The sequence below is a fragment of the Chelonoidis abingdonii genome, chromosome 4 (genome assembly GCF_003597395.2).
Source record: "Chelonoidis abingdonii isolate Lonesome George chromosome 4, CheloAbing_2.0, whole genome shotgun sequence".
NCBI lineage: Eukaryota > Metazoa > Chordata > Testudines > Testudinidae > Chelonoidis > Chelonoidis abingdonii.
In genome coordinates, this window is record NC_133772.1 from 84,413,404 (window position 1) to 84,425,114 (window position 11,711).

The 11,711-nt window shown below is 42.8% G+C and overlaps 1 protein-coding gene across 2 annotated transcripts; it reads left to right on the forward strand.

Moving 5' to 3' along the window:
* The first annotated feature begins 885 nt into the window (after window positions 1–885).
* Window positions 886–7,948, forward strand: SRSF5 (serine and arginine rich splicing factor 5). Of its 2 annotated transcripts, XM_032774815.2 has the most exons (8): window positions 886–2,957; window positions 3,658–3,808; window positions 4,625–4,695; window positions 4,908–5,006; window positions 5,299–5,368; window positions 6,554–6,627; window positions 6,919–7,029; window positions 7,199–7,948. In XM_032774815.2, the coding sequence occupies exons 2-8, from the start codon at window positions 3,683–3,685 to the stop codon at window positions 7,446–7,448; spliced, it is 801 nt and encodes a 266-aa protein (XP_032630706.1). In that variant the 5' UTR covers window positions 886–2,957; window positions 3,658–3,682; the 3' UTR covers window positions 7,449–7,948. The 2 variants fall into 2 exon arrangements, with proteins under 2 accessions (XP_032630706.1, XP_074921500.1); XM_075065399.1 differs by lacking the exons at window positions 6,554–6,627; window positions 6,919–7,029; window positions 7,199–7,948 and adding an exon at window positions 5,624–6,072.
* Window positions 7,949–11,711: the final 3,763 nt, after the last annotated feature.

The window sequence follows — 11,711 nt, forward strand, 5'->3', positions numbered from 1 at the left end:
TTTTAGGCCATGAAAGCTTATGCTCAAATAAATGTGTTAGTCTCCAAGGTGCCACAAATACTCCTCATTCTTCTTATTGTTGATCTTTTCCCAAGAGTCCCTCTGCTTCCATCTCCCACAGATACCAAAAAGCATTATGTACCCCTAACTTCTTCAAACTTGTAGTCTAACGCAAAACCTTAACAGTGACCTCATATGGTTAGCAACTGTCACATATTCCATGCCTTTGGGAAGTGATTCTCCATTAACACTACTGAGGTCACTATTATTATGGGTTGGGTTAAACCTAGTTATGCATTCAGTTAAACCTCACTGAAACTTGTGTGAATGAGCCTTCATTGAAGACAACTGTCAGAGACAATTAAGGAACCAGGAGGTTGCCAAAGTAGCATGCACTAAGCAAGGTTGGTTTGTTTTTATGAAGTTGGGTGGTAGTTTTCATGCAGTTGCACTTACAGCTTTTTTTCCACTTGTCTCTAGAGCTGCTTTCTTTTTTCTTAGACTATGCTCCCTATTAAGGTTTTGCCGTAGACAACAAGTTTGATTAAGCTCATGTTACTTTCTCATTTGATCTCCACCTGGCAGCAAATTTCTCATCAAATTAAAATCTAGCAGTTTAGCTTGGTGCACTTTTTTCTATGATGGCTAAAGAGTTATAAATGTTCTGTAGACAAACACCACTATCAATGTATATCTAACTCACCAGAAATCCACATAGGGAGTATCAATATAGATAAACGACAAGTGCAGAGGGTTTTAGATTTCTTGCAAAATGAATAAAAAAATGGGAAATCCAGTGAAAAACTGCCAGGATTCATTCTTAAACATTCTCTGTTTCATCAAATACCATGAAAAATTCAAAGAGCATGCAGAGGTTATATTCTGTGTTTTAATTTTCGCCATTTCAGTGAGACTTTTAAAACAAGAACTTCATTATTGCTCTCACCAGTGGAGGTACACCAACAGTAACAATAGAGGAGTCTAGCACACAAACGTTAGGGAAAACGGACAAAGTATGAATAGAAGAAAACAGGAATGCAGAAAAAAGGAAATAAAGCTACAGAGAAACAAAGAAGAGAGAGTAATGTGAAGAGACTAGAGAAAATGGAGTAATGAAGAACAAAACACTACTTGTTATTGAAGGGAACTCAAAATACATTTCTGCTTCTGTTTCCAGCACCATGAAAAAGCAGTGAGTTCTGCCTCACATGTCCATGTAGTCTTAGTTTTTACTCCTATCTTTCAAGGTTTATCCAAGAATTAAAGGGCCCATCCCATCATGGCAGTCTCATATTTTAGCTTCTCACAGCCTCTCAGCAAGAACCTGCTCTCCACCCCAACAATTCAGTCCAAACTAGAGGAAACAACTCAACTGGATTATTTTTGTAACTTCCAGATTTCTTCCACTTGTAGAAATCTTCCAGATTTCTTCTTGGACCCAGTAGGCCATTTGTTATCTTGACTGCAGCATTCCTTTGGAACCAAACTCAAAAAAAAAAACAAAAAAAACCCTAGGCCAAATTAATCTCTAAAATAAATGGAGCTAAACCAGGGCTGAAGTTAGCCTATGTCTTTACTTTGTCACTATTTGCTTGGTTCTGAATTAACCTTAATTATTTAGATCTCTCCTCTACTTTTAATTTAGTGTTTTAATAGGCTGATGGGCAAGAGCACATTGCTTTTCAGTTCATGTCTGTCGCTGTGCTGAACATGAGATACTCAACAGAGGAGCAGTTCATAATTTGTTAGAGCATCAGAAGATGAGATAGCAAGAAGGGTTAACAAAATATTGGGCTACTAGCTTAGCATCTTATTTCAGGTTCAGTCACGCCGCTGCGCTACGAAGCATGATGAAAAGAGAGTTGTTTGTGTTCCACCGCAGCCCCAAGATGGCTTCCCGGCTGATGCAATGTTTAACCCTTTTTATTCCAGACTTTACTGTCTCAGGACAGTTTTTTACAGCTTTTTCTCGCTCGCACACAGACAGCTTCAAGTTACTGTTGATGTTTGTAAAGGATCTTGCTAAACAAAGGCTCTTTTTAAGAAGCAGGCTGGTCCTGACTTTTGTATGGTAGAACAACGCTGGATTTGCTGGACTCGTCAGCGGCGGATTCATCACCGTGCTGCAATGGACAGACGTTGGGCCAATAAACGAGAAGACCAGTCGCACCTCGCTCCCCTAATCCCTCTACTCCACCGTCAGTGGGGCTAGCCCGTAGACAGGAAGTTTGGGAGCGGGGAAATGTCGCCAAGGGAGGGCCTGGGGCAGCCTGAAGGTCTCCCCGCCCGCTAGGGCTGCCCCGAGCTGAAAAGGGGGAGATATTTCGCCTGACTCCTGTGCCGAGCGTGCAGGGAGGCCCGGGCCCGCTTTACGGGGCTGCTACCGCGCAGGCCGCCCTAGACTTGATGGGTCCCCGCCAAGCTCCAGGGGGCCTCTCCTAGGCCAGCCCGCAGGGTCCTCCAGGCCCTGGAGTTAGTCACCGTATGAAAACACACGTAATCCGGCAACTGCCGCGGGACCCGCGCAGGGCCGCCGGGGGTGGAACGGGCACCGGGCGGGCGGTGTAAATAAAGAAATGGCGGGACTATATGTGCCCGGCCCGAGCTGTTCTCCATGGGCCCAGCGCCTCAGCCCCCTCACAGGCAGGTCCGCGCCAGGCCTGACTAGCGAGACTCGGGAGCGCCTGCATAAGCCCCGCCTACCCGGTGACCTAGATTCTCTCTGCCAAGACAGGCACACCCCCCCCAAGCCTCTCCACCCATGGGGGAGCCAGAGGTGGGTCACGTGGTCCCAACGTCACGTGCTAGCAGCCTCCATTTTGTGGCGAGGCTACGCAGCAGACTTGCCAGTCGGGAGTTAGACGCCGTAGAGAACGGATCGGGCAAGTGAGTGACTGATCACCCTACTCGCGCACCCGTCTGGCTTCGGCACGCACCACGAGACTATCGTAGCGCAGGTTGGTGAGGGGATGGTGGGTTCCGCTACGGATAGGAGAGTGGGGAGCAGGGATTGGAGATGGCGGGGAACGCGGGACGGGGGAGGCCCCAGGCGGGGAGGAGGTGCGCTGGTGGGGACGGCAGTCTCCGGTTGGGGGAGTGAAGTGGGGAGGAAAGGCACGGTGCTGCTCTCGCGTCCTCGCTGGTGCTTAATTCCCACCGCTGGGAGGTGGGTGCTAATCTCGACGCGGGGGAGCTGATCGTTGCTGTTCTTTTTGGGCGCGGCTCGGGCGGCCATTTTGTGGAATGGAAATGGTGGTGTCTACTGCTTTCTTCTCCAACTCGGGAACTGCGCGCATGCGCGGGTCGCTGAGTCCCGCAGAAAAGACACCAGGGGGTGGGGCGGGACCGCACATGGCTCATTCCGATTGGTATAGGGGAGGGCTGGGGTCTTACATGGCCGTTTCCCATTGGATCTGAGCGGAAGGGCGGGGCCGGCCGTCGATCTTCTCGGACTTTCTAGACTGCGGCACAGGGCTGGTTTCTGCGGCTGCGCAGTGAGGGTGGGGTGGGCGTTGCGGTTCTTGAGGCGGGGCGCGGCGGGGGAGAGGCGGACAAAAGCTGATTGAGGTGGGGGGGGGGGTCATCGAGTGCCTGTTCCCTGGCCCCCGCTGCAGTTATCACCTGGCACGACTAATGGTCTCCTTCCTTCTCTTACAGCCGATTTAATTGTGACAACGACGCCATGAGTGGCTGCCGCGTATTCATCGGGAGGCTGAACCCTGCAGCCAGAGAGAAGGATGTGGAGAGATTCTTCAAGGGATACGGACGCATCCGGGACATAGATCTGAAAAGGGGCTTCGGGTTTGTGGTAAGAGCTGTTGCAGCAAAACTCATCTCCCTGCAGAGGCTGCTGCATTCCTTCAGCAGCTTGTAATGTCCCTGAAATACACTAGATCTACCTGATAGGTGAGAGAATTAGGCAAATTCGTTGTTTGGATAAGGAATGACCTAATTTAAGTCTGTTTACTTTCCAGCAAGTAGTTGAAGCATGGTTCTAGTCCAGTAAAGCATGTAATTTTGCATGCTTTTTCTGGTTTTGTTTTTTTTGGGGGGTTTTGTTTAAATTGAGATGGCTGGAAGTTGGGGTAAGGGTAACGGATTTTGCTTGTCTGTGATGAGAGTTTATGATGCAGTACAAATATGCTGAAATGCAGCCTGTAAGCTTCACTTCCATTAATTTTTTGTCCAGAAAGTTAAGGTTTTTACTAGTAATGGAATATATGTAATCATTTTTGCTGTAGTTTAAGGTTTGTATACATTTAAAGCACTGCAGTGGTTCAGTGAAGATACCACCTATGTCAACCATGTGGCTTCTGTCAGTGTAGGTAATCCACCTCCCTAAAAGGTGGTAGGTCAGTCATTCTCCTGTCAACCTAGCTCTGCCTACACTGAGGTTAAAGTTGGTTTAATTGCATGCTCAGAGGTATGGATTTTTCACACACCCCGGTGGTGTAGTTATATCAGCTTAATTTCCTAGTGTGGGCTAAGGCGTAGTTTCATAAACTGGAGACCTGCTTTTAATGTTTTCTTTTATAAGGCTGTAGTAATCTCTAACAGTTAGGCAGATTGCATATGTTTTTTAGTTAAATGTCAGTATCAAAGATGCTGTCTTTTTATGAAATAGGAATTTGAGGATCCAAGGGATGCAGATGATGCAGTCTATGAACTGGATGGAAAGGAGCTCTGCAGTGAGAGGTAAGTGTCCTGATGTTAGTAGCATTCAGTATGCTGCTTCATATGCAGCTTTAAAATAAAACTCGAGTAAATCAAACTGCTAAACTTCATAAATTCAATTATACTCTTCATATAAAATATGAACATAAGTTCTCTTGTATTTTTCATTAACAAAAGCACACAAGCTTGTAACAAAGGGTACGCAGGTGAAATGGAGTCCTGTTTTCTTGCAGGGTTACAATTGAACATGCACGGGCGCGTTCTAGAGGTGGCAGAGGCAGAGGGCGATACTCTGATCGCTTTAGTAGCCGACGTCCACGTAATGACAGGAGGTATGTATAGTTGAATAGTCTTAATATGTATGGTCCAGTTAAGTGTGTGTCATACCACCATCTGACTGTCTTCCCCCCAAGTATTTGAATTGATGTAGCAGTGCCCAAGGTAGTCATTATGTGAAATAGATATGTTCTGGCTTATTTTATAGGTTACTTTGTAGTTTATATTTTGTCAGAGTACCTGGTTTTAAACCTCAACCTTTTTTCATTGGCTCTGCAAAACTTACTTGAAGTTTTAGTGTTCTTGACTTTAAATGCTGTAGATGAAACTAAATATCTTTCCACACAGAAATGCCCCACCTGTACGAACAGAAAACCGTCTGATAGTAGAGAATCTGTCTTCTCGAGTCAGCTGGCAGGTTTGTTAAAACATAATTGACTATTTTGCCTTCATTTAATAGGTATGTAATGTAAAATATATTTTTTACTAAAAATACTTTATTAAAATATATTTGGGAAATTATTACTGTAAGCTTAAATAACTAAGGTATTTTCAGAACTAATGTAATATGTAAATAGTGTAAATATTAGGAAATTTTTAAGTATATATATTTATATATATTTTTCTTGTTCAAAATCAATTTTAACCACATATTAAACCCTTTATTTGCCAGCCTATCTGTGTCGTTGGCCTTATGACGAGGAGTGCCTGTGGGTTATCCTAATCGTTGTCTTGGTCACTCTTGGTTGGGCCTGGTTGACTTTTCCAGTCAGCTCCTACAATGTAGCAGTTGGCCACCTCTAGATCTGTGTTTGCTGGTCTAGACGTAATCGATGCACTTCCTTAAAGTGCCAGTTTGCAGCGATCCCAGAGAGTTAACGAGATCTGATCCTTAAGTTGAGAGCTGTTCCTCCTGTAACGCTTCCGAATAAGAGGTCCTGGTCGAAAAGAGTTGAAAGATACGAATTTAGGTGGTCGGTCGTTGGAATCCTGATCGCAGTAAAGTGGTCCTTGGTAACTCCACGAGAGTAGAAAATGTCTGCATCCGTCAGTAGTCTGCTAATAGGGAGGGCTGTGCGATTAAAGGCTTCCATCGACTGGGTAGTGTTCTTCAAATGGGTGGCGAAGAGCCAGTCGGGCATATATCATGACGGTATCTTCGATCGCTTAATGCAGTTTGCTGCTTGGCTAGCCTAGGGAAATTTTAATGAAGGTAAAGTAAACTATATTTTTATGACATATGGGGCACAAAATAACTGGTGTGTTGTAAACATTCTGTATAAACATAAGGCTTATTCTATTGCAGTCTCTTTACACTTCAAAAATATGTAGGTAATATGCACTCAGTTCCATATATAAACTAATACCTTCTTTAATGTTAAAATTATCAGCATTTTGCTTAAAGCAATGTGCTATTTTCATTTATTTCGTGCCCTGATGTAGATAATTCAATAATTCAATTTTGATAGAATACAAGTATGGCAAGTGCCATGTTTGTAATTTATCTAACATCTTCTCTTTCAGTAGTCATGTTTCTTATCTTTTTTTATATATGTAAACAGTAGTTCTGTTTCTTTGTATAACAAATTTGGTCTCGTGTTAGGATCTCAAAGACTTCATGAGACAAGCTGGGGAAGTAACCTTTGCAGATGCACACAGGCCTAAGCTAAATGAAGGGTAGGTATCTGAAACTTCTCTTAAACTTGTTGAACATTCATTACTAGATTCAGATATTTCTAAATACTGAATCTAGTTTCAGCAGTCTTAATGGGTGCCCACAGCTTGAGTTGCAAAGCCCCAAGAGATTTCAATAAAAAGGCAACTATTAACTCACAATTCGTTTGGTTGACTCATTCATGTCAGTAATCTTGTAGCAAAACTTAAAAGATTCTGGCACATGGGCTAGGTGTAATTCCTGGTACTTAATGTGAATAATGGTTGGTTTGTTTTTTTTTGTTTTTTTTAAAGGGTGGTTGAGTTTGCCTCTTACAGTGACTTAAAGAATGCTATTGAAAAGCTCTCTGGCAAAGAAATCAATGGAAGGAAAATTAAACTAATTGAAGGCAGCAAAAGACACAGGTATGAGTTTTTAAATCTCCAAATGATGCTGAAGTACAGACTAAAATAGAATTTGAAATGTCATTGTGAACACTCATATCTGCTTGACACAAAGTACTCAGAATTTTAGTGCCTTTGTACTGCTATATCAGTACTTAGTAGCTAACTCTGGTTTGTATAACTTCATTAGTAGGTCCAGAAGCAGGTCTCGTTCCCGTAGCAGGAGCTCGTCCAGGTCTCGCAGCCGTTCTCGTTCCCGAAGCCGCAAGTCTTACACCAGGTCCAGGAGTAGGAGTCGTAGCAAGTCTCGTTCAGTTAGTAGGTCTCCAATGCCTGAGAAGAGCCAGAAACGAGGTTCTTCTAGTAGATCAAAATCTCCGGCATCTGTGGATCGGCAGAGATCTCGGTCAAGGTCCAGATCTGTTGACAGTGGAAATTGAACTATAAAAGTAACTTGCCCAGGGGCCTTTTTTAAAGCATACTTGCTAAAATTTGTGGTAAGTATGTGATTTTTCTGTGGGGAAGGGTTGGATGTGGGGGAGGGACAACTTTGTAGATACGGACCACTGCGGGGTATAAAATGTATTAAATGTCTTTTGATAATCCTTTTCTTGCTCATGTTTTTGTGGATGTCAAGTGTATAGTTTGTGTATTTGGGCAGAGCTCTTTATAACTAAAGCTAATAACTTCAATTTTTTGTACTCAAAAAAATCATCTGAACGTTTTAGTTCCCAGTGTATTCAAATATGTGAATGGTAATTCAAGATTAGTTTAATGTCTCCAATTAAACTAATAGCTTTAGACATTTAAGAGCTCTACATCTGTGCTGTACATAAGCTTTATATCAGAGGGTTTTTGTGCTTCCAGCAGTTTTCAGTTGAGTCAGCAAAATAGATTATGCTGCTCAAGATTGATAATAAAAACCTTTTAATTTTAAAAACTGTCTCGTTTTTCATTTAAAATGACTCTTCACTCAACACTTGAACCCAAAACATCTATATGTTGTTCAGGTCTAATGACACAGCTCATTTAACAAAAGGAATTCATTCTGTCTGAGTGGGAGCTCAGGACTTTTGAACTAATGATACTAGGATGTTTCAGTTTTGACAGAAGACTTCAGGGGGAATGTGACAGAGGTCTATAAAATCATGACTGGTGTGGAAGTGTGCGGTGGTCCTTGTAACACAACCTTTAGGGCTCACCAAATGAGATTAATAGGCAGGTTTCAAACAAAAGTATTTCTTCATAAATACATAGTATGGAACTCTACCAGAACATGATGTGAAGGCCAAGACTAACAGGGCTTGAAAAAGAACCAGATTGGTTCTTTTTTTAGGATAGCTCCCTTGATAGCTATTGGCTGGGATGGGCAGGGATTGTAGCCTCTGCCAGAAGCTGGGAATGGGCTATTGGGTGGATTGCTTGATTGCCTCTTCTGCTCATTACCTCTGAGGCACCTGGCATTGGCCACTGTTGGAAGACTGGATACTGGGCTAGATGGGCCTTTGGTCTGACCCAGTATGGCTGTTCTTATAAGCCACCCTGCCTCTTTCATGTCACATGGTGCCTAGCCACATATACATGGGAACCTTATCACTGAAAGTCTGCCTTTTTATGTTCAGAAAGGCAGGGGCATTGAGAAACTAGTGATGATAACAGTTGGGCGTAAAATGGACGCTCTCTTACTCCTTTAAAGCTGCAAAGGTAACAGGAAACAGCTATTAAGAATGCAAGCTTGAACTTGAAAAGGGGGAACACTTAAAACACGGGTACTTGTAGTTACATACTTGTGGTATATTCCTCTGCATTATTTACATGCCCTGGTACTTAAGCTGGTAAGAAGCAGGAGCAGTTCTTGGAGTAGTGGGGCCTTGTTTTAGGATAGAAAGGTGGAGCTCACTGAGGAGTGGTATTGATCATAAAGTGGTAGTCTTTCAGAGCACTAGAGATTTCATAAAAACCTCAGATTGATATTAACTGACATGAAATCTCGGGCAATATTTCATCATTTTGGGTTAGGGTCTCAGTAGTAGCAGAGCACTTTGGCATGACCCGAAAGCTATATAGATGTAACTCTTTGCCAAGTAGGCTGAGGTCTGCTTTAAACTCAAGTGAGTTGTGAATTTTTGTTTTCTAACAATTATCAGAGTGCCCAATACTAGAAATAATGATCCATAACTAGCTGCCATCTCTTGGGGTTCAGTCATAATATAGGACACTCTGGGGAAATAAGTTTGTATGCAACTTGTCCTAACTGCATGTAATAGAGGCTATGTACTGTAACCAGCTCCAGTTGTCGGCTCTGGCTCAAGAGTTCTGTCATTGCTACCATTCCCATTTTATGTGTCCACAAGTCAGTGACGGTTCTAGGTAGTCCCAGATTTGTTGCAGTTAAGATTTCAGACAGTGAAAAAACAGGACTTTCCTTATGCTTTAAAAGAAGTGATACCTTAAGTACACTTACTACTTGTTGCAAAGGGTTGCATACTTGGCACTGAAAATGCTGTCCCTTATCAATTAAAGTGAGTCAGACTTTCTACCTTTTTTTTTTTTTTTTTTTGGTTTTGATTTTTTTTGGGGTATAAATGTGTCCATGTGCAGTTTCTTCCAAGGGTGGTATTACCAATTCAGTGTTGTTGCAAGACTTGCAATATATTGTTGGCTTTAGTCACTTAGGCAAGTGTCTAATAAATCTTTATTAAGGCAAACACTTAGTAGCAGTCAGTTACAAATGGGAAGCTCAGTTGCATGACCTCATCTGTTGCTTCCAGCACTAGACAATACAGGTTTAACCTACCTTTGTTACATAAACATCTCTTATGCATATGTATTAGTTTCTCATTTCCATGTGAACTTCCTCTCTGTACAGGTTTAGTGTTAGTTCAAACTGGCCTTCTAGCTTTTGTATCACTTTTCTTGGTCTCGCAAACATGGTTACGCTACAATTTCTTACACATACATAGTTCAACTTATGCTTACACTGTTACCTTAACAGAACAGTCTCAAAATCCACAGCAAGCTTCTGTCAGGCCTCTGCTCCCAAAGTATATGGTGTTTTATAAGGGTTTTCCTGACCGAGTCTTTTTTTTATTAAGCTTATTTCTTGACTACTATGGCTGCTGCTAATGTGAGTGGAGCTAAAGACCCAGCTGGTCACAGGCTGCTACCAGTGAAGACAGTAAACACTGTTTCCAAGGGGCTGAAATCCATCTCCTCTCAAGGGAGATGGCTCCTACATGAGGACTCATGGTGGCTCACCAAGTAGAGAACAGGAGAAAGTGGAGGGAATTGTGCTGCTGAAAAACTGGTATTTGAAAAAATGCCCCACATCACTTTTAAGGCAATCCCATGCTTTTTTGAGGGGGGGGGGGGAGGGGAGGTCTGAGTTTTGAATGGTGGGTTTTGGCAGTTAGTAAAATCTTTAAACTCTGCATCTCAGGATAGTCTGGCTATAAAGGGATACTAACCATATGCAATTGCTGCATGTCGGAAAGCTTTATCCGGTAGCGTGTGGGATAAAGGTCTTCGGAATGCAAGTGAGACAGCCATTGAACAGCTGGTCAGTGACTAAAGATAACTTGCTTCTAAAGAGCTTTAGGACTATGATGGGTACCAGCATGATGGAAGTCAGTGGAAAGGCTCTGGTTCACTTCAGCGGGGACTGAACCAGGCACTGTGTGCAAAAAGAGTTCTCGTCCTTTGCATCACCAAGGGCTATTGGCCTCCTGGCATCTAGTTTACATAATGTTATCAAAACTACAGCAATTGTAAGTCAAAAGTTTGTGGCTTTGAGTTTAATATACTCAAATTATTTGAGGTACAGTGAACCACTGGTCTGAGCACAGAACTGCGAACCTGGAGCTTGAGTTCTAATGCTGTCTTGTTACTGAGTGTATGACCTTGTGGCTTAATGTTGATATGATGCTTTCACCAAAGTTCAGTATTATGTCAGATGCTGGAGTGTTCTACAAAACAAGGCACTTCGGGACAGGTGGTACTGTCCTTGGGCAGACCAGTCTAGCAGTTAGGGTACTAGCTTAGGATGAGGCAAACCCAGGTTCGGTTTCTTGCTCTGTCACTGACCTACAATTTTTGGGAAAGTTAAGTAGCTTCTGTGTGCCTCAGTTCTCCTTTTATAAGATGTGAATAATAGCCCTTAAGTGTATGAGGCAGTCAGACATTAGGGTCAGCATTAGAAGTATCTTAGAAACCTCCCCATGTTAAATTATAGAAACCATAAGATTGGCTGCAGGTCATGTTTTGGGCTCCAATGCCTACAGTTTGGGGACCTTACATGTACAGAACTGCTAGGGTGAAGGGGAGTGCCTGTGATTGATAGTAGTAAAGGACTCCTAAACTAGGTTTGGTCACTTTTCATTTGTGGATCCTATGTTGAGAAAATTCTAGGCTAGCTTTTAGATGTCAATTAGAGAAATTAGCTTGAACTTCTGAAAGGCTTTTGCCTCTCTCACACAAAATTATGTGCACAGAAAAACAACTCGAATGGATCTGGCTCCATTAATGGTAGCAACCAATAAGCTATGTCATGATATTGGTTCTAAGGTCTCTCCCACAGAGGTTGTGGGAAACTCGGAGAGAGCTCACTGGGATGGACTGCACCATTTCTTCATCAGCCAAAATATGAATGTTTTGGAGATGACCAAAAATTGGTTAGTCCACTGAGTCTCAAACTATAGTCCAGC